Below are 20,137 nucleotides of genomic sequence, written 5' to 3'. Positions count from 1 at the left end.
TGTATTTGTCCTAGGTTCAAGGTGAAAGGTTGATGACCAAATTTGGTCTCATTGATATGCTGATGCTAAAACTCCTTTGCACTGGAAAGTTTAGGTAGGAGATCCACGCGGTGGCCTGCGGCCTTCTTTGAAAAGGGCACATAATAATCTTCTGGAAACTAGCCCTCCTTTCTAGGAGCTGTCCTTGGCCTACCTGAGGACTGTGGGTAGCGTGGGCCTACCTACCCTTCTGCCGTGCTTTCGGCACTAGAGTGGAAAGGGGAGAGAACAAGTTGAAAAGTTCAGTGCTTGTCAGGAGTGTCCTTTTCCCATTCGGACATCCAGTTTGCCTGACATTTCTTGGTGAAAATTAGAGGACACTGAAAACACCAAGCCTCATAATCCCAACGAACGCGTACGGCAGACAAACAAGTACAGCGTATTTTAAGAGAGTGTGTGCTGACGCCTTCTAGACTCCTCCAGAATGTGAAAGTAACTCGCAGACTGATCCGTGAAGACTCACGCTGTGAGCACGTGGCTTTCTGTGTACTGTGGCCTTGTGTTGTCTTTTCACCAGAACAAAAAGGAGGTACATCTTTTTGCTTTAACTCGAGGCCCTTGTGTTTGAAATGGGAAGTTTATCTTCGCACAAAATTGCATTTTTCAAAATGTCATTATTTGAAAAGTCATTAGAATTCCTAGGAACACTGTCATTTGTACTTTGCAGGTGTGTACTCAGGGATCTGAAAGGGTTTCATTTCAAAAAGGAAAGCAAGAAAGTGATACGCCGGGATTTTAACAGATTTGCGTTTTTGAGTCGGACAGCCTTACAGTGACAGCCACTGACACACGAAGGAACGAGTAATCAGTATAATAGAACATTCCTGATTGGGTTTCCTTGCTGTGGAATAGAGCATTCACCTGGCCACTTCACACTTTAGAGAGCTAGCAATGCATAGTGACTAAAAGCAGTTCGGTGTAATAGAAAAAGCTGTAAAGGGCGCCTGGGCGGCTCAGTCTGTTGAGCGACTGACTTCGGCTCGGGTCATGATCTTGCAGTTTGTGAATTCCGGCCCCACGTCGGGCTCACTGGCGTCAGCCTGTCAGCACAGAGCCCGCTTCAGATCCTCTGTCCCCCTCTCTGCCCCTCCCCTGCTCATGCTGCCTCTCAAAAAATAAATAAAACATTTTTTAAAAAGAAACAAAAACATGAATTATGATGCATGCCTCCTCCCACCCCCACCCCCCGAAACGAGAGACAATAAAATAACCACACTGATGACCCAAGGCCAGACTGACGATTTACTGTTTATGCTGTATTGTTCTTCCCCAACGTCACGTTAGACGCGATGCTGATGGTGGCGGAGAGGCTCGAGGGCCCTTTCAACATCGAATCGGTCATGGACCCCATCGATGTGAAGATTTCCGATGCTATTATGAATATGCAAGAGAACAGTGTGCAAGTGTCCCAGAAGGTAATGAAGGCAGGACACTGGAGAGGACGGGCAGAGCCCCTCCCCTGCTCCAGCTTGGGACACGACTCCCCTAATGTGACTCGTGCTTGCCTCAATGCAGGTTTTCCAGGGGTGTGGACCTCCCAAGCCCCTCCCGGCCGGCCGGATTTCCCGTTCCATCTCTGAAGGTGCCTTCAGCGCTCGCTTCAGACCATATCACCCTGAGGAACGCCCAACCACAGCAGCCGGCACTAGTTTGGACCGACTGGTGAGCAGTTTGGCAGGAACGGCCGCGTTTAATGGCAAAGAACTGAAAACATTTGCTCCGAATGCATTTTTAGTTGGAAGGCTTTCAAGTGCGGGTCTTTCAGGTGCAACTTCTCAAGCAACTTGCATGTGGATGTCAATAAATCTGCCTCTGATTTCTAGCTCATAAAGTCGGTACGTAGTTAGGAAACGTGATGCGTGTACCGTGCGCCCATCGCTGTGCGTGTTATAGGGACGCGGTAAGACTCATCCTCGTTCTCAGCCCCAGCAAAGAGGGAGAAGCCGACATCCCAGGCTTAAGTGACAAAGAGGGTGTATAGTAAGCGCTGGGACGGTCGGGAAGTAGGAGCACATGGCAGCAGGCTGTGCATACAGTAGGAGGAGGGGGCGTGATGACAGGCACTCGCTTTCACAGAGGGGTTGCTCTAGATGCTTGAGCCAGAGTGTAAAAGCCTGGTGGGAAGAGAGGGTGTCTTCTCCTTGTATCTACAGGGCACGGAGGCTGGCAGGCGGCAGTTGGTAGTTGTAATAAAGAGGTCGAGTGGGCAGCGGATCCGGGCAACTCGTTCAGAGCTTGCATTTCGACTCTTAGTTCATGGGCGTGATCTTGTTCTTTTCTGTGTACATTTGATCAGCATTTCTCTCTTGTGACTCAAGTTGAAAATGAATTACATAGCACTCTGGAGCTACTTTAGAAATGATCAGAAGACACACGTTTAGGTGGCCGTGAGTTTTTTACAGAGCGCTTGCTTCTCCCCTCCCCCCCCCCCCCCACCTCATTAGGTTACCGATGTCAAGGAGAAGCTGAAAGAGGCCAAAAAGTTCTGGTCCTCTCTGCCCAGCACCGTTTGCAACGACGAGAGGATGGCCGCTGGGAATGGCAACGAGGATGGCTGCTGGAACGGGAGAGGCAAGAGCAGGTCAGCCCCGGGAGCGCTCCAGAGGGGGTCTGTCTGTTGTCAGTTGAGGGAGGCATCCTGGAGCATCTCACAGTAGGTAGCAGTGACGTGGAAGGCTTCTGGACGTTCTGAGGAATGGGCTTTACCCCGTAGGCATCGGGAAGGCACCCGGCTACTTACAAAGAGTACTGGGCCCAAAGTTTGTGACGGCGGTTCCAACCCCGCGTGCGGGCTGCAGCCAGGGCTCAGGCCGTTCCAGTAGTTTCGTCTTTATGGTACTCGGTCCCTGTGGGTCTTTGCCCACCAGCTTCGCCTCCTAAAGCACCAGTTCTCCAAAGGTCTCGTGCTCTTCTCGGGTGACGTCTTGCGTCCCTCCCCCTAGACACTTAGTAACCTTGCTCCGTAGCCTCCGTATCGGCACTTGACTCTGAGCCACCAACCTCCATTGCTTCCCAAAAGGTTCCCATCAAATTGGAGAAACAAGATGCCTGCCTGGGAAAAGGAGAAATCCAAGCTCTTTAGAAGCAGAAGAACTTCCGGGGCATCGCCCTCCGCGGAAATAACTAGACTCCAAGCAGGATTCTCTGGTGATCTTTGGCGACCTTCTGTTTTACCGATCATCTTCACAGGGTCGTTTCTCATTTCAGATACCTGTTCGCAGTGACGGGGAACGGGTTAGCCAACCAGGGCAATAACCCAGAGGTCCAGGTCGACACCAGCAAAACGGACATGTTGATCCTTCGTCAGATCATGGCCCTTCGGGTCATGACCAGCAAAATGAAGAACGCGTACAACGGGAATGACGTGGACTTCTTTGATATCAGTAAGCGTTTGTCGCGGTTTGAGATTCACACCTCGTCCTTGGGCGCCTTGTGACGAGAACAAACAGAATGAAACCTCTGTTCCGTTTTTTTAACCACTAGGCGATGAGAGCAGCGGAGAGGGAAGCGGCAGTGGTTGTGAGTATCAGCAGTGCCCTTCGGAGTTGGAGTACAACGCGACTGACCACTCGGGGAAGAGCGCCAGTGATAAAACCGGCGGCACCGGTGCCCGCGTTGGGGCGCAGCCCTACCTCCTCGCTGTCTCCTGCATCTTGTTCCTGGTTATGCAGAGAGAGTGGAGATAATTCTTAATTGTCGAGAAAAGGTTTCCGTCAAAAAGTTAAGGAGGCACCGGTTATCACTTTTATACCATCCTAGTGACTTTGCTTTTTAAATGAATGGACAACGATGTACAGTTTTTACTATGTGGCCACTGGTTTCAAAAAGGCTGACTTTGTGTTTTCATTCAGTTTTGCGGGGAAAAGGGACTTGGATGTCAAGTCAGTTCCTGCTCCCCTGGAATCATGTTAAACGTGGCTAACAGTGTAGGTACAGAACTGTAGTTAGTTGTGCATTTGTGATTTTATCACTCTTGTTTGTTTGTTGTTTTTTTTTTTTTCTTTTTGTTTGTGGGTTTTTTTTTTTTTCCTTCAATTATGATCTCACCTTGTTTCTTACAAGAAAACCAGGGTCCTTTCTTGGCATGTAACATGTACGTATTTCTGAAATATTAAATAGCTGTACATGTTATCTTATTAAAAGGAAAAGCCCAACAAGCAGTGAAATTTCCATTTATCCCTGTTGTTTTAGTTGCCTTATCTGGAGACGAGTGGATGTGATTTTGTTTTTTACTAAGTTAGGGCAGATCGCGAAGGCCGTACAGGGGGCTTCTGAAACACTCGTTCGGTGTGTTCGAGTATCAGTACAAGAAGAAGGCTGTGCTTCGTTTATGGCCAGGGACCGGAAGAGACTGCAGACTATACCCATCTTGGCTGAACTGAGTTACACAAACTAAGATCACAGATCGGTCCTTTCCTTAAACCCGTTTACACTTAAAGTGTGGCCCATTTAGAAGAAGGTTTCTTTTGAATACACTCTCCCTGGAAATATAGAAGGCATTCAGGGTGTCCCAGTTACCACATGTTCACACTTAGTTCGGGGGTGGGTTTTTGTCTTTTTGTGTTTTATCCGGGCGAGTTTAGCAAGCCGCTGTATGCTGGTCTTCACGTCCACGCTGACCTGCTTTGAATTGGTACCCCGATGGCCGAAATAAGTGACCGATAAGCTCATTTGGTCCCCCCCGTTATGGTGTGCCGGATCTCAAACCCAGCCATATAGTGGAGGGAGCTGTCTGGGGGCTAGTCAGAACCAGGGTACAGCCTGGGCTCACGGGATAGCTGTCAACATTCAAAAAGTCTGTGTCTGTGCATTTGCATTTGGTTTTGGATTCCAGTTTGTGTAAAAAAGATTTCTAAGGTGTCCTGCTTGAGTCTTCTTGCCCAGGCCTCTCTGATGAAAAAGACAGAGGACTGGCAGTGGTTCACCGCGCTGTGCCACCCTAACAGCCAAGACGTCCACCGGGGGCGGGAGTGGGGGGGGATCTGAGTGTCGGGAATCTTTTCATGTGATGTTGTTTTTGGAGGAGGATGGGAGAGAGGAGATAGATCTGAGAAGACGGTGGTATCTTAGCGGTGACCCTTAGGAACCCGTTGCTTGTATCCTCACAAATGACGGCTCATAAAACTATGAGAATGTAACAAATCACTTTAAGAAGGAGTTCCCGAAAGTCTTCAGAAAGAAAATTCTGCAAGTCTCTTCCTGCTCTAGACAGCCATTAAGATCCCAACCGATTCCACAGAAGCTAAAACCCACAGAGAGGTGGTTTGTGTTCTTGTTCAATCTTCAGTTGTAAGAGTAATTCTCTATTTTTATATTGAAACATAATTACTTGATAGCTCAGGGTCTACATTTCATTCAACTTTTTACACCAAATTCTGCAGAATGGTCAAATGGAATATTGGGGGCTGTTGTAAACAGAGGCTTAATTTTATTAGAAGTAGCCAGTTATTTATTAAAGCATGATGTTAATAAAATAGGCATATTCTGGCTGGTGTGTATAAGTGTTGTTTTTTTTTTAAAACAAATCACAGAAGACAAAATTGAAAAGGTGCTCCATTTATGTATGAGGAAAATGGATTGTAAATAGCTCAGCCGCCTTGTGAGAACTTGGAAAGTGTGCTGATACTTAGTAACTACCTCAGTTGTGAGGAATTTCCTTTTTAGCTTAGACTGCTATTACTTTTACTTGGTTAGAAATGAATCTGGTCTCCAAACTGTGGCTCAAAGAGTTATCCCCGTAGACCTTGTTAGATTGTTTTTAATTTAAAACCTTGAACTCTGCCCAGCTGTTTTCTTTCAGTCAAGTTCTCTACACCAATAACATTTTCCGAATTAAATATTCTTGAAGGTTCTTCTGGACTCTTACGGATTTGTTTTCTTTCTTTGCATTTTTCCCTGTTACCCTTTTATTATTTAAATTGTCTCTTGCTTTTGAACTTGAACTATGGAATAAACAAATCATAGATTTTTCCATTCAGATCTGACTGGATAACGCTTGGCTTCTAACCAGCTGGCAGGCTCACCCTTGCACCCCACTCTTCCTCCCCCCCCCCACCAAAAAAGAATAAAGGCAAGTCGAATATTTTAAAATCTTAAGAGTTCAGAGTATGAGGTAGAATAAAAGCTTTGTTAGTAGACCTGACTTTTCCAGAGTCTCCGTTAATAGCATGTGACTTTGTGTTTTACAAAGTCATTTGGAAGTTCTTTTTCTTTCCCAGTACTTCACCACTCTTGTACCTTAAGAAAAAAACATTTTAACGACTCTTAGATGTACATTTCATTTCAGAAAAGAGTCTGTAATCAGCACCTATTATTTGATAAAAGGCAAAGGACAGAGAACTGATGTGCACGTTAAAACTTTCCTCCCTCAGTGTTAGAAACCTAACAGTTCACATGAAGTAGAATTTGCCACCTGTGATTCTAGAACCAGCATAAAAATAGATGTAGGTGATGCCACACAAAATCCGGCTTGGCCTTCTGCGTCTGCAGAATGTGTCCACTTGCAGAGCTGAAGGGTGCAGTACGTTCAGAACCGGATCTGCTACAGGAGGCCTGCGTGTGCTTTCTCACCCTCGAGCAAATGCCAAACTACCAAGTACAACTTTCCTGCCTTTTTCGAAACCAGGAAAAAAAAGCACTGGGAACATTTTTTCCAACTCAGCACTTCGTGGGGGGGTGGGGTGGGCGGGAAACGTAGCTCTGCATTCTGGGATACACTTTATTGTACAAGCTCAGTTTCCACATTTAACCTCCTCCGGTTACTTTCTTCTGGAAGTCCTTACAGATGTGAAAACTCCCTGGGAGATAACCTACAGTAATCTAGGAATTCCAGGCCATCCGTCAGGCAAATCCCTGTAATACTTAAGTTATCTAGTTTAGCTTTTCATTAGGTAATTAATACCTTGACAGGGTTTAAAAACCAAAACCTACATAAAGGTATACAGGGGAAGTTTCCCTTCCGTTCCTGCATCCGATCTGTCCAGTTACCCCCACACTCTAAACTTATTAGTTGGCTTATAAATATATCTCCCAAAGTTTCGTGATGTGCAAGCAAGTATGAATAGAGGTTTTTCCCTCCTTGTTGTTTTTTCTTTTTTACATGGAAGGTAGCATATAGTGTCCTAATTTTTTTTTAATTAATTACCTTTGAGAGGAGGGATCCCTAAAGATACAGATTCCTATTCTAAAGGCATGGCTTCTCAGTGGTACCCCATTTGGGATTTTGACTATTTTGGCCCAGATGGATCTACGTGATTTTTTTTTTTTTTTCAAGAAACAAGTGTCGAATTGAACGAGGAACAGTCATGATAGTGCTACAATCCTGGAGTGCATCATTAGGATGCTGTCTGTTCACGTTAAGTTCGTTCCTGGTAGTTTGTTAACATATCGTCACCAGTGAAGAAGGTACTGACTGGCCAAAGCAATTGGGAAGATCCTCTTAGAACACCGCACATGAACACCACTGTTAATGTGTGAGAATGGTTCAAAGGAAATGTACCCTGGGAATGATTCCTACTCTATTAGAATACGTTTTAAAATTCTTTTTATTTAGTTTTTAAGTTTATTTTTGAGAGAGCAGGCGTAGGGCAGAGGGAGAGACAGAATCTCAGGCAGGCTCCCGCACTGCCAGCACAGAGCCCGATGTGGGGCTCGAACCCACGAACCGTGAGATCGTGACCTGAGCTGAAACCAAGAGTCCCGACACTTCACCAGCTGAGCCACCCAGGGGCCCCTAGCATTTCGTGCTCTTAAAAGTTTCCTCAAGCCCAGAGGCCTCGAAGCAGCGGCCGCCGTCATGCAAAGATGGAGAGGAGAGCGTTCTGGAAACGCGTACCTGGGTTTTCCCAGTCAGCCTTAAGTTGTCTGTCCGATTGCCAAGGAGTCATTCGAATACGCAAAACGAGGGTCAGGGTTCAGTCTTCGTGTAAAGTTGCACTTTTATCCATCAGCGTTTGGAGAGACTCGAGCATTGGTCCGTAGACTCTACAGGACTCGGTTTCGCAGCAGGAGTGTCCACACGTGGCAGTAAGTGCACATCTCACTCTCCTTGGGACGCTTCTTAAACATCGGCGCGGCATCCCGAAAAAATAAGCACCGGATTGTTGGAAAGAACAGGCCGCCGCGCCTCAGGCATACCCGGCGAGCGCTGATGAAAGGCGACCGGTAGGCCCAAGGCCAAGATGCTTTTCTGAAGGGTTTTACGCTTTTGTTCTCCGGTGGCTGGGGAAGTTTCGCAGCACCTTCCTTGCCACTCCGTGGACCGTGTTTTTCCCGCGGCACAGCTGGAAATCCTGTGCGCGCGCACAGACACGTACGTACTGCCGCGCACGTTTGTGTGTTTTCGAACCCTTCGTCCCAGGCCGACCTTACCCGCCGTCGCTTACGGGGCTGCCTTCCCCCTGCTGTCGGCGGTGTGTGCTTGGGGAGCGCGGGCTAACTTTAATGATAGCCTAAGGGGAACATCATTAGGAAGGTAAGTCTCCGGCCAAGAAAAAAATACACGCGTGCACATATAAAATGCATTCCAGATAGAATTGCTTAGGTTTACCACAGCCCGGGACTTGCTTTTCTGCGCCGACATTGATAACCTAGAACTGACTGCAGCCCACTGTTCTCGGTGACTCACCACGCTGGGCACTTGGTGCCGGGTTAGCCACAAAGAAGGAACTCCGGTCGGTGAGTCATTTTCTGAAGCCTGGCATCAGGATCTGAACCCGTTCACTGTACGTGCCTTTATAGGTCTTGAGTGCCCCCGCCCTCACCTCGCTTGTAAAATGCAATGAAAAGCTCGTTTCGGTGCGGAATAATTTGCAACCAGCTCCGGCCGCAGCAGCCGAAAGTTATTTGAACGTATTTACTGTGAAAAGAAAGTTCCTGGCTGGTTGGGCCCCCGTAAACATCCCGACTGAGCAGGGAGCCAGGACAAACCTGTGCGCGGGGCACGAAGGCCAAGGCGCAGCCAAGGTCCCACAAGCAGAAGTCGCTCCGTTTTGCACCTGCGTGTAAGGACTCGGGTTACTTTTCCAAGGGTGACGTACAGTAAGAGATGCAAGAACCAGGTTTGGAACAGAGGTTGGTTGGCCACCAGAGCCTGGTGTTTTGTTTCTGTTTTTGTTTCTGTTTTTTCCCCAAATGCTAGTTTTCCCTCCGTGACTCCTTTCTCCTTACTTTGTCGTGTCAGTCATCAGGAAGGGACACATTTGTCACGCTTGCCGCTATTAGAACCGCACTGGCCATGACCTTTAACCTGGCCTTCCGCAGGGCCAGTATGGTATTTTTCTTTTCTTTTCTTTTTTCTTTTCTTTTCTTTTCTTTTCTTTTCTTTTCTTTTCTTTTCTTTTCTTTTCTTTTCTTTTCTTTTCTCTTCTCTTCTCTTCTCTTCTCCTCTCTTCTCTTCTCTTCTCTTCTTTTCCCTTCTTTTCGGAAACACACGTTGATAAAAAGGTTTTGTAACCTCACGTGGTGGCTCCTTGCTCAGTGAACTTCGAAGCAGGAAGAGCTCAGTTGATAGTGCATAGGGACCCTGTGGCCTTTGTGCTGGTCTTGGAAGAACAGGCATTAAGTGATTCTGTCCGCCCTCTCCAGGACAGCCTCCTGTGACCCTGTGTGGAAGGGCTTTGGGGTGGCCCTGGCAGCGGCATCGTTGGAAAGGGTAAACTTGCTGAACATTTACACGAACACAGTCTGTTAAGAAAAACACCATGGTTTACATACGGAAAATTCATAACCTGCCTAGTCATCTAGACTTTGCAAGGAGGTAAATACATCTTGGGATAAATAGAACCCTGTGACTATAATCCGGGCATCTTCAAGAACCCTCAACAGGATTTCACCTTAAACATTAGACATGGGTCAGATGTTGGACACAAAGAACCAAGTTCATAGGCACTGCCGTGGAAGAGGAGTGTAGTACCAGGTTTTTTCTCTTGGACTGGTCTTCGTGCACATCAGAAAAGACCACATCCTAAGACAAAACGTGTGCTTGAGGGACAGGAGAGTTTGACTTGCCATTTCCTACCCAGAGAGGGAACCTGGGAGCTTTTGTTGACTGTTCCTCTGAACACATGCCCATCAGGTGGTATATACTGAAAACAATTGGGAAGGTCCTGCTCTACCGGTACTCAGACTCGTGTTTGACCCCAACCTTGATCCAAGGTCCAGAGAGACACCTGTGAGACCAGCAGGGGCTGTGGACTCTACCTCCAAATGAAAGAAAGGCAAGGGATGCCTCACTGGTCTGACCATGTAACACACACCTGGGGAATCGAGTAGTGACTTATGAAATTGGTTAAACCATGGATGCTGTAGGCTGATGGTGACCAGCTGATATGAACAAAATCCCTGGACTCCAGGGGCGGGTGAGGGCGGTGTGGTAAGGGAGGCATCCTCTGAGGTAGCCATCAGACATTGGTATTACTCTTCAACCTGCCCCTTGGGCCATTGGCCCACACACAATCAGGGCTGGATGGACCCTTGTGTGCCCCGCGTTGCGTAATTTTTCTACTCAGCTCCCTTTTGGAGAAGTAGTTTACATCTGAAAAATTTGCAGGTCCCTGTCATATTGAAACACACTCCAAAGAAGTACCTGAAGAGGCCAGCCCTTGGTTAGCAGAGATTGCTAATGACAGTCACTTTGGCTCTGGGTGTGTGGGTTTCCAGAACCACATGGGATTTGAGGAAGTCATATGATTTATTTATTTATTTCGAAATTTATAATTATTAAAAAAATATTAATGTTTATTTTTGAGAGAGAGAGAGGGAAAGAGAGAGAGAGAGAGAGAGAGAGAGAGAGAGTGAGAGGAAGACACACAATCTGAAACAGGCTCCAGGCTCTGAGCTGTCATCAGCACAGAGCCCGATGCAGGGCTTGAACTCACAAACTGCGAGATCATGACCTGAGCCGAAGTCGGCCGCTTAACCGACTGAGCCACCCAGGCGCCCCTAAAAAAATTTTTTTAGTTTGAATTCCAGTATGGGTAACATACAGTGTTATGTTAGTTTCAGGTGTACAAATAGTAATTCAACAATTCTATTCATTACTCACTGCTCGTCATGATAAGTGTTCTCTTGGCAGTATTATGATTTATGACATGGCTGGCCTTGGTCTCTGCATGGGAAGATGAAGGAGGGTATAAAGGGGAGACCCATTCTCAGCCCATAGTTCCACTGGGGAGACAGAGGTCACTCGGGAAACATGCCAGTGAATTACAGAAGTTCTTAGCTGCCCTGCTGATCGAGCGGGAGCAGCACACCACAGTGGCAGGGGTGGCTTCCTGGGAGGGGCAGGGTTCTAGCTGGACTTCAAAAGGAGGACAGGGAATTCTGTGAACTACTTGTGGGCAGGACCGATCCTCCGTTCTTAGTACTCTTCGGGTGCCACGGGTTGCCTCCCAGTAAGATGCTGGCAGCTGTGAAATTGAAGGAGTAAGGGCTGACAGGTGGCACTAACTGGCCCAAGGACAGGTGCGGGACAGATGTGGGTCATCGAGGGGTGGAAAAGCAATGTGTCTAAAGAATGGAGGTGAAGGGGCACCTGGTTGGCTCAGTCGGTAGAGTATAAGATTCTTGATCTCAGGGTCATGGGTTCAAGCCCCACATCGGGTGTAGAGATTACTTCAATAAATAAAATTTTAAAAACATAATAATGAATGGAGGTGAATATTTGTTAGTACAGGACTAGAGAAGAATGGGATCAGAGTATGAAACCCTCAAAAGCTAGGCAAGGTAATTTAAAATTCAAATGGGCATGATCTGATGGAAATTCTTGCACAGGCCTTGACATGCTGACCCGGGTGTATACATATGAACTAAGAAGCATGTGGCACGGATCCTACAGGGTTATCCTTGGGCTTGGCCGTGCCGAGCACTCTACTGTGCATCCGGAAGGGGCTCAGCGCCTCTCACACCTCCTATGCCCTAACATCCCCCAGACCATCTTGATTGGGAGCTTTCTGGTAAAGGCACTCCAGTTCCACACGAGGGGCACTTTTTGGATGTCCAGGCTAACAGTGTACTCAGATACGTTAGAAGCGGTCCTCGAAGCCTCCCACACTGTCACATCCTTGGGTTGTGGCCAGCCACGTGGGTGTGTCTTCTCCGTTTCTTCAAGCGTTGCTTCCAGCCCATCCGCACAGCCCTACCCCTGCAGACATCCCAGTGTTGCCAGGCATCTTAGGCCACTCTGTTCTGCTCTGGCCTCTTGGTTCTGGAGAGGAACGTGGGGAAGGATCCCCGGAGTCTGGTTCCCCAGACGCCATCCTGCAGGGACTTGGGATTTTAGGGGAGATGGGAAACTTCAAGCATTAGGCAGCCAGCCTGCAGGATGAATGGGCCAAATATATATCAGGTTAAGGAGGGAGTCCTCTGAAGAGGGGGTGAAAGGGGCAGAACCATCCTAGGCAGCTTATGTGACCTTACCCCTTGGGTGACCTAGATCACAGTCTGAAAACTACAACACAGCTGCTTCACTTCTTTCTGGGCTTTCCTCTTAAATGAGGTGTCTCTGTGCCCTGTGGGTGGCACAGGGTGGTTATGAGGAAATGCTGGAAAGACGCACACACCGGGACTTTGGGAGCCGGAAAACACGATGGAGTTCCAAGGTAAGAAGTGGCCTTCTAGGGGACCAGGGCCCCAGGAGCTGCCCCATCACGAGGCCTTGCCCAGGGCAGGGGCAGTCTGACAAGGCCTTGCACGCCGGGCTCCGTGACCACTTGGATGACCGCATTCCTGAGGCCTGGCCGCTGAGCTCACCTCCGGCAGCGGGCACAGGTTGCAGCCTGGGCAGGAAGGAGCCCCAGCTGCGGAACTCTGAGATGGACCCCGGCCCCTTCCGCGCTCTCGGCGCCCACTCTGTAGGCCACACACTGCACACATGTAGAATGGAGTGGGCCTGTACACCCGCCGTGCCGTTGCCAAGTGGTAGCAGGAAGGCCGCATTTGGATCAAAGTATGGCTGGGGTTTTATAGAAGATGAGCAGATGGGAGTGCGAAGCCTGCTTCTTCCCGACAAGAGAAGATTCTAAGTGTCTAATAATGACAGATTCTGATTTAAAGGTTGAAAACAAGAGAAACGCCCAGTGGTCCCTTTACCTTACCCATCCGCCGTCCTCCACACCCTGAAAACACACCTCTTTTCTCCTCTCCACCGGTGAAGCCAGGGGGGAGAAACTCCACGCACTGAGCCTCCTTCCTAGGAGGCAGGCAGGAGGACGCTCAGGTGAGCGCCCCTCGATCCCCCTGATTATGCCTCCCCCTTCCTGGTCACATAGCAAAGCTCCAGAGCGGACAGGGAGAAGGGAGAAAGCCATGCAGAAGTGGCTCCCGGTAGCCAAGTCCCATCTGTCCTCTCCCGAAGGATCCGATGTGGTCTTGGAAGGGCGGGGAGTGAGTGGCGTTGGGCTGGCACCAACAAAACGCCCTGCCGGGCCTCTTAGGCCTTTTTCGTGTTTCCTTTTATCCTGGCCCTGGGGTCCTCAGTGTTCTGCAGCGTCAAGGCTGCAGGGAAAAGTGAACAAAGGAATGAGCAATAGCCGATATCCGCGGCTCTCCAGCACGACAGCTTGCTGAGTAGAAGTCACGTTCTGGAGTCATTTGAAGGCGTCCTCGTTGCTTCAAGGTGGGCAGACCTGAAAGTCAATTTACCCAGTTCAGAGAGAGAACGTTGCACAACTGGAACGTCTTCGCTAGATATGACCTTTGCTGAATTTAGTATGGAGCAATATATGTCATCCGATCATTTATGTGGCCCGCAGGGGTCCTTCTTCCTATTCCAGAAACGTCGACAGAGTACGTACTATATGCCGGGCACCGTTCCAGGCACCGGGGATACCATAGCGAAGCAAAATAGACGTGGTGACCATTCTGGCAGAGCTCGCCACTAGAGAGGGAGACAGACGATCAAATAGTCACGGCAAAGGAAGTATAACTGCAGAGTGAAATGGGACCCTTGCAGTGTGATATAATCACATCAGAGCCCTAGGAAATGCCTCCACCCCCGTGAGCAGTCTTGGCAGTGGCCGAGGTCGAGGGTGGTGGTTCTCCAACGCGTGCGTCAGTATCTCCCGGAGCAATCGATCCGCTACAAATAGCCAGGCCCCATCCCCAGAACTTCTAATTCAGCAGATCTGGGATGGGGCCCAACAGCTTGCATTTCTGCAACTTTTCCAGGTGACGCTGCTGGTCCGGAGACTACGCCTCGAGAATTATTGACCCAGGCAAAGCAGTTTTAAGCCTGGCCTTTGATACGGGCACACAGCCCTGTGGGGCAGTCAGTCAGAGGCAACTCCAAAGCAATAGAAGACAAGCATCAGGTCAACTGTCTGAGACTGCAGTCGTCTTGCCACAGTGACAGGTTAGGCTTTAATATTCCCAAACGGAGCCCAGCCACCACACCTCAGACCCCAGAAAAGGCCAGGCAAGTGTGGAAAGAGTGAGGCGGACCCACAAGAGGTCTAATTTCATAAGGGATTAAGGAGTTAGCTGAGCATAACACCACAAGGGAAGCCTGAGTAAGGAGTGGGGATCACTCTAGAGAACTAGTAGGGGGAGAGGATGATTCTGAGTACTTCCCTTGTCCGTCTTTCATGCAGCCTTCTGGCCCAGAGCACACGGATTAAAAGAGTGGTTTCGCCACATCCCTGCAACATGCTGAGAAGCCAAGATCCCATCAAAGACAGTGGTATTAGTTAAGACGGTCTGGGTTACAAGGAAGGATAAATCTAACTCAAAAGGATTTAAACAATAAGGGGTTCATCATCTCCTCTGACGAGAATCTACCACATAAGGAAAGCTGCAGGGATGGTTATTTCTCAATGTTGTTATCAAGGATCCGGGTTCTTTCCATCTTTCAATTTGCCAACCGTGGCATGTTGGATACCTTCTCTCATGATTGAGAGATGGCTGGAAAACCTCAATAGAGCTGAAACAATGGCTGTAGCAGTTATGGTACTAATACATCCTCATACACCACTTTCTGTTGGTAGCAATGAGACACTGTTTCCCTCAAGTCTCTCGAGGAGCCAAGAACCTTTCCTCGAAGGTACCCTGTTCCGGCAAACCTTCCCTCCCCCCTTGTTGTCCAGATTGGCTCACGTGTCCGAAGCTGTTGAGTATAAAGTCTAACCAAGATTCATGCCCTGGGCTGAGGCTAGTCCTGTTTGAAAGACCTGGCTTCAGGGAGGAGGATAGGCACTGAGCAAATTAGGGGCTGATTCACAAGCAAGAAGGGAGGAATGGTTATTGGGTAGGCAGATAACTGGGTTGGCTACACCTGCGTACTACTAGAGGGAAACACGAGTAGGAGTATAGGGCACCCTCGCTGCAGCCGGGATGGAGAAGTGGAGCATTACATCATCAGTGCCTTAGCCATCAGCAGCTCTGGCGGGGATAGGAAACTTCATTGAGATTCAGGGATTCCGGAATGTACGCAGAGCTACGTAGAGATCAATTTATCACCTTCTAGACATACACCAGCTCAACCCAATTCCCACAGTCCCTTAAAGGTCAGCCAGGTCAATCTTGAATCCTTGATGATTGATTGCCCTCTACAATAGTCCTGCCATGTGGTTGCCCGAGCACTGCTTGGACACGTCCAGTGACAGGGATCTCACTACCTCCGGTAGTGTTCTATCTCCGGGCATCTCTAAATGTTAGGACAGGTTTTCTGCCAACTCCAAAGTGTACGCACGTGGACTGTTTGCTCAGTGATTAGGTGGCAGAGCCTTTGAAGTTGCTGTCAGTGTTTCCACTGGAAATGGAAGTTTTCAGACGTTTCTAACTAAAATTTCCTTGCAGTTTCATACATGTTGCCAAGAGATACTTTAGAAAATAAACAACCAAATAACTCCGGGAAAATTTTGGCTTGTCTGCGTTCAGATTTTTAGATATTTTTCATAATTCAAACCCATTTTTGGTTTGAATGGTTTAAATTTTAACAAGAGATTAGACCATGGCATAACCTAATAACTAACATTTTGGGGGGAAATGTTTTTAAGGAAATGCCTTGCAGTACTAGCCTTAAACGCAGTTGTTGTATGTAGGACCCACGTGGGTCCTTCCCCATTTCGACTGGAGAACCCTAGCTGAGCTCCTGGTTGTCCTCACGGGAGGAGGGGATGATTTCCCTTGGTGTCACCTCGCGACGAGAGTTAGGATGGTGTATTTGGTGTGATCACACGAATCCAGATGAATGCGGAATAACAACAGCTTCCACCTTGGCCAAGACAGAGGAGGGGCTTGGTAGCATTCACTGCAGAGTTTCAGCAGGTGGGGATTAGAGGCAGTGTCCAAGGGAGCGCCAAGGGACCATCTGTGCCCCAGTGACTCTATTCTTCTCTGACTATATGGATCACCCCTGCCTGACCAGACCAGAGGGAGTTGCCTGGGTTCACCAGCGTCCTGCATTCTCGTTGGTCGTCTTCAAATGTCAGTATGATGCTATGGAAATATTTTTTTTTCCATTTCCAGCAGGGAAGAGTCCCCTTCAGTATGCCTGCATGGTCAGAAGTGCAGAAAGTTTTTATTTCAAGGATGATTCCATCTATACTGCTACCCCCACTTTTCCCCACCCTCCTGATTCATGTTCCCTTTTCCCACCACCAACTCTGAAGCCACTATCCTCAAAGCAGCCTCTCCCCTCCTCCTCCTCCTCCCTTCTTTGGGCCCACCCGCCCCCCTCCCAGTCCAGACATGGCTTTGGATTTGGTTTTGGTTTTGTTAAAATACAGTTAATGCAGATTCATACTTCTTTAGCAGTGGCCGAGAGCTTGACATAGCCTGTGGAATCAACCTTGAGAAAACTGCTCCCACTCCCCAATAGTTACCCTTGACCTTTCTTCTTTAACAAGTGTGCCCTCATTTCTCCAACGGTGCCTGTGTAGGCTGATTCCTCAAAAGGTTAGCTGGTGCTCCTACAACCCACTAGAGAACATTGCTACACTACAGGAAAATCGGTGCTGCCAATAAACATTATCGTTCAATATCAACCAAAGTCTTTGGGGCATATCCCCTGCCACTGACGATGGATATAAGTTTTTTTTAATAGCCGGAAGTTAGTAAAGGCCACATCCGGAGCATTGGCCAGAGGGTTCCGTCACCAACCAGATCCGTTTGCATGTAAGACAAGTGCCAAGAAAGCCAAGTTCTCATGAGCTTCGCTCAGCCTCAAGGTCAATAATTTCGCTCAGAAACGAGATGTGGTTATGAAAGAAGGAGAGGGATTTTCTACATGGCTCAGAAACAGCGCGGAAGTCAGGTCCCGTGAACGGTGCTTCAAGTCACGTGAGTGTGACAATATGGCTGGAGCTAGTGGACAGCCTTCCAAGGAACCTCCGCACTTGGAAGGAGCCAGCACTCCTTGGAAGGGCAAGTTCTGCTCTTTTGTTAAAAGTCACGGACACACAGTGACTGATTCGAGGATGCATCAGGAAGTCCTAACAGCATGGTGGTAAGCCTCATCATGAGCTCTTATCCAGCTTCCTTAAACCCTGGGCTCTGTCCGCTTGTCCTCCATGATGCACTTCTGTGGCAGTCACTGCTGGCTTGGTCAGACCAATCAGAGATGGCATCTGTGAGATCTCTCACCGACAGATTCTGAAACGCTAGGAAAAAATGTGAGGGAAGCAAGCTTTGTCCCGGGTGCCCTCAGCCTCTCAGATATCAGCCTTTTCCTACCACCCACTCCCCAAACCCCAGAGGCTCTGATGGCCTGCTTTCCCTCCCGGAGCCTCTGCATTTTGACTGGGAGCAAAGTGTTCAGCTGAAGCAATGACATCGTCATTTAGGGATTTGAGGCAAGGGCGGACAGGAAGGTCAGGGCTCGGGAGGTTCCTTCCAAGTTTCCCAAATCACTCAGCTCTGAAGAACCCCAGCCGCTGGACTGTTTCACATCCTCAAGAGATCGTACCGCCAAGAAGGTCTCCAGAATCTTGTCACGACTGGCCAAAAGGAAGATGGTTTCCATTTAGTCTATACTTTCAGCTGTTTCCCGGTGGGAAGGCGCGGCTCGTCCCGTTCACTGCTTTAATAACCGGCCGGACCCCGTCTGGTGACGTGGCCAGACTTGTCGGGTGGCTATGTGCAGGGAGCACTCAGGGTTGAGGGCACCATGAGTGGATGCCGGCCAGACCACCATGGCCTAGGCAAGCTGATTATACAGGCGGATCCCTGCTCTGGGGACGGCTGGGCTGGTGGGGAATTGGAGGCTGGTGTCGCATTCGACCTAATTTGAGGCCTAAGTTAAAATGTGTGTTTGGTAATGGAGACACTCATATTGAAAACAGGTGGTGTTTGGGCTTTTGCCTACGCTCTAAAACGGTTTGTCTGAGGTCCATATGCTTTTCTGGTTCCAAAGTCTCAGGCTCCTCTGGGTTTGGATTTCCACTAAGGACAAGGCCTACTTGAGCCTCTGTTCTGAAGGGGGCTCCTTGAAAGTCGCCAAGGATGTGGAACTGTGGTTGAGCGGCGGCACTTGCCTAATGGTGAAGAGCAGGAAGAGAAATGAGGGGAAAGAAAGGAGGGCTGCCTGTATGGGCAGCAAAAAGCTGAAGTTCTGTCCTCTTGGTCGATACATGTGCCCTGAGATTGCTGGGGGCAAATTGGTAAAGCACCTGCGAGAGTTGAGCCCCAACCCTATGCCAGGTGCCATGTGGGCATATGAGATAAGGCCGGGCTTACCTGCTAATGGGAGACATCAGACGTCCAAAATACGATACCAGTAGAAGGTAACGCAACCACCAGCCAAGTAGTACTGAGTAGGGCTTTTTAGACTATTCTCCAGAAGGTTGCTCCAGTGCAATGAGATGTTTTGTAAGCAGAACCGATTCATTTGTGCATTCCTTGATACATTGATTCATTCATTCCATCAACTCTTCTTCCGTGGAGAAAGATGTCAGTCAGATAAAACAGTATTGTTGTTTTTTTAACTGAGGGCTGGTTATGATTTATTTTAACATGTTTATTTATTTTGAGAGAGAGTGAGAAGGGGAGGGGCAGAGAGACAGGGAGAGAGAGAGTCCCAAGCAGGCTCCACACTGTCAGCATGAGGGCTGGCTATTATTTAAATAACGCATTCCTTTCTTTGCAAACCATAGTCTCATCTTTACCCAGTAGTGTGTTCACTTTCAAGTGCAGTCAAGAATAAGAAAGTGATCTGTCCAAGTGCTACTACCCATAACGTTTATTTCATTTGTATGCCCAATAAGCCACAATACCCTTTGCTAGCCAAGGTGACCTAATAATTTTTTAATATTTGATCATTTCTTAAAAAGAGAAAAAACCACTCATCATTGTGTATGGGTTACAACTGGCCAATGGAGGGTAGGTAAGTCTTGGGTGTTTGGAACACGATATCTAAAGTTTCTACCTACTGTAAATTTCGGTGATTTAAAGACAACTCAATGGGGGCGCCTGGGTGGCGCAGTCGGTTAAGCGTCCGACTTCAGCCAGGTCACGATCTCGCGGTCCGTGAGTTCGAGCCCCGCGTCGGGCTCTGGGCTGATGGCTCAGAGCCTGGAGCCTGTTTCCGATTCTGTGTCTCCCTCTCTCTCTGCCCCTCCCCCGTTCATGCTCTGTCTCTCTCTGTCCCCAAAATAAATAAACGTTGAAAAAAAAAATTTAAAGACAACTCAATGGATTACACTGAGTTCTACATAGTTGGGAGAGAGAAGCCAGGGGCTCAAGAGTAGCCCTTAAGTGTTGACATAACTTTTGATCGTGGCTTATTTCAAACGGCTTTGAATACGATGAAGAAAATGAATTTACCATGAGACTTTCCAGTGTGTCGGGCCACAAATAGCTATCTGTTGGGAGGAATGGGATTACTGGGAAAATTACTTGCGAGATTTTACATTGTTCTGGCGTCAGATGCTTCCTGTAAAAATCGGGACCCACGTGGTGTGGCTTTCTGGTTCCCATCAACATGCCCTGCAGCCTTTCTGCCTCTCCGCAGTCTGCGGCTCTGAGCCTGAAGCTGGGTAGCTGTGTAGCCTGAGGGGAGCTGAGATTGGAGGCCGGTTAGTTGATGACCATTTGGGGGTCTTAAACACTCCTGTAACTGAATGGGTCTGGTTAACTTTGTTGCTGAGCTCGTTGGGTAATTGCC

The 20,137-nt window shown here is 48.4% G+C and overlaps 1 protein-coding gene and 1 non-coding gene across 2 annotated transcripts in view; both read left to right on the top strand.

The window, feature by feature from the left end:
• Positions 1–5,526, top strand: part of GPC4 (glypican 4) — a 109,251-nt gene extending 103,725 nt beyond the window's left edge. Inside the window, exons 5-9 of the mRNA XM_004000909.6 lie at positions 1,324–1,454; positions 1,555–1,701; positions 2,484–2,620; positions 3,247–3,422; positions 3,523–5,526. Coding sequence (XP_004000958.3) covers positions 1,324–1,454; positions 1,555–1,701; positions 2,484–2,620; positions 3,247–3,422; positions 3,523–3,725 — 794 coding nt within the window. The 3' untranslated portion in view covers positions 3,726–5,526. The remainder of the gene's footprint in view (positions 1–1,323; positions 1,455–1,554; positions 1,702–2,483; positions 2,621–3,246; positions 3,423–3,522) is intronic.
• A 6,044-nt stretch (positions 5,527–11,570) lies between these two features.
• On the top strand, positions 11,571–11,643 carry TRNAK-CUU. The gene has a single exon. It is a non-coding gene; the product is annotated as a tRNA-Lys (tRNA).
• Positions 11,644–20,137: the final 8,494 nt, after the last annotated feature.

The sequence above is a fragment of the Felis catus genome, chromosome X, assembly GCF_018350175.1.
Source record: "Felis catus isolate Fca126 chromosome X, F.catus_Fca126_mat1.0, whole genome shotgun sequence".
Classification (NCBI taxonomy): Eukaryota; Metazoa; Chordata; class Mammalia; order Carnivora; family Felidae; genus Felis; species Felis catus.
This window is presented reverse-complemented; position numbering and strand designations above follow the sequence as displayed.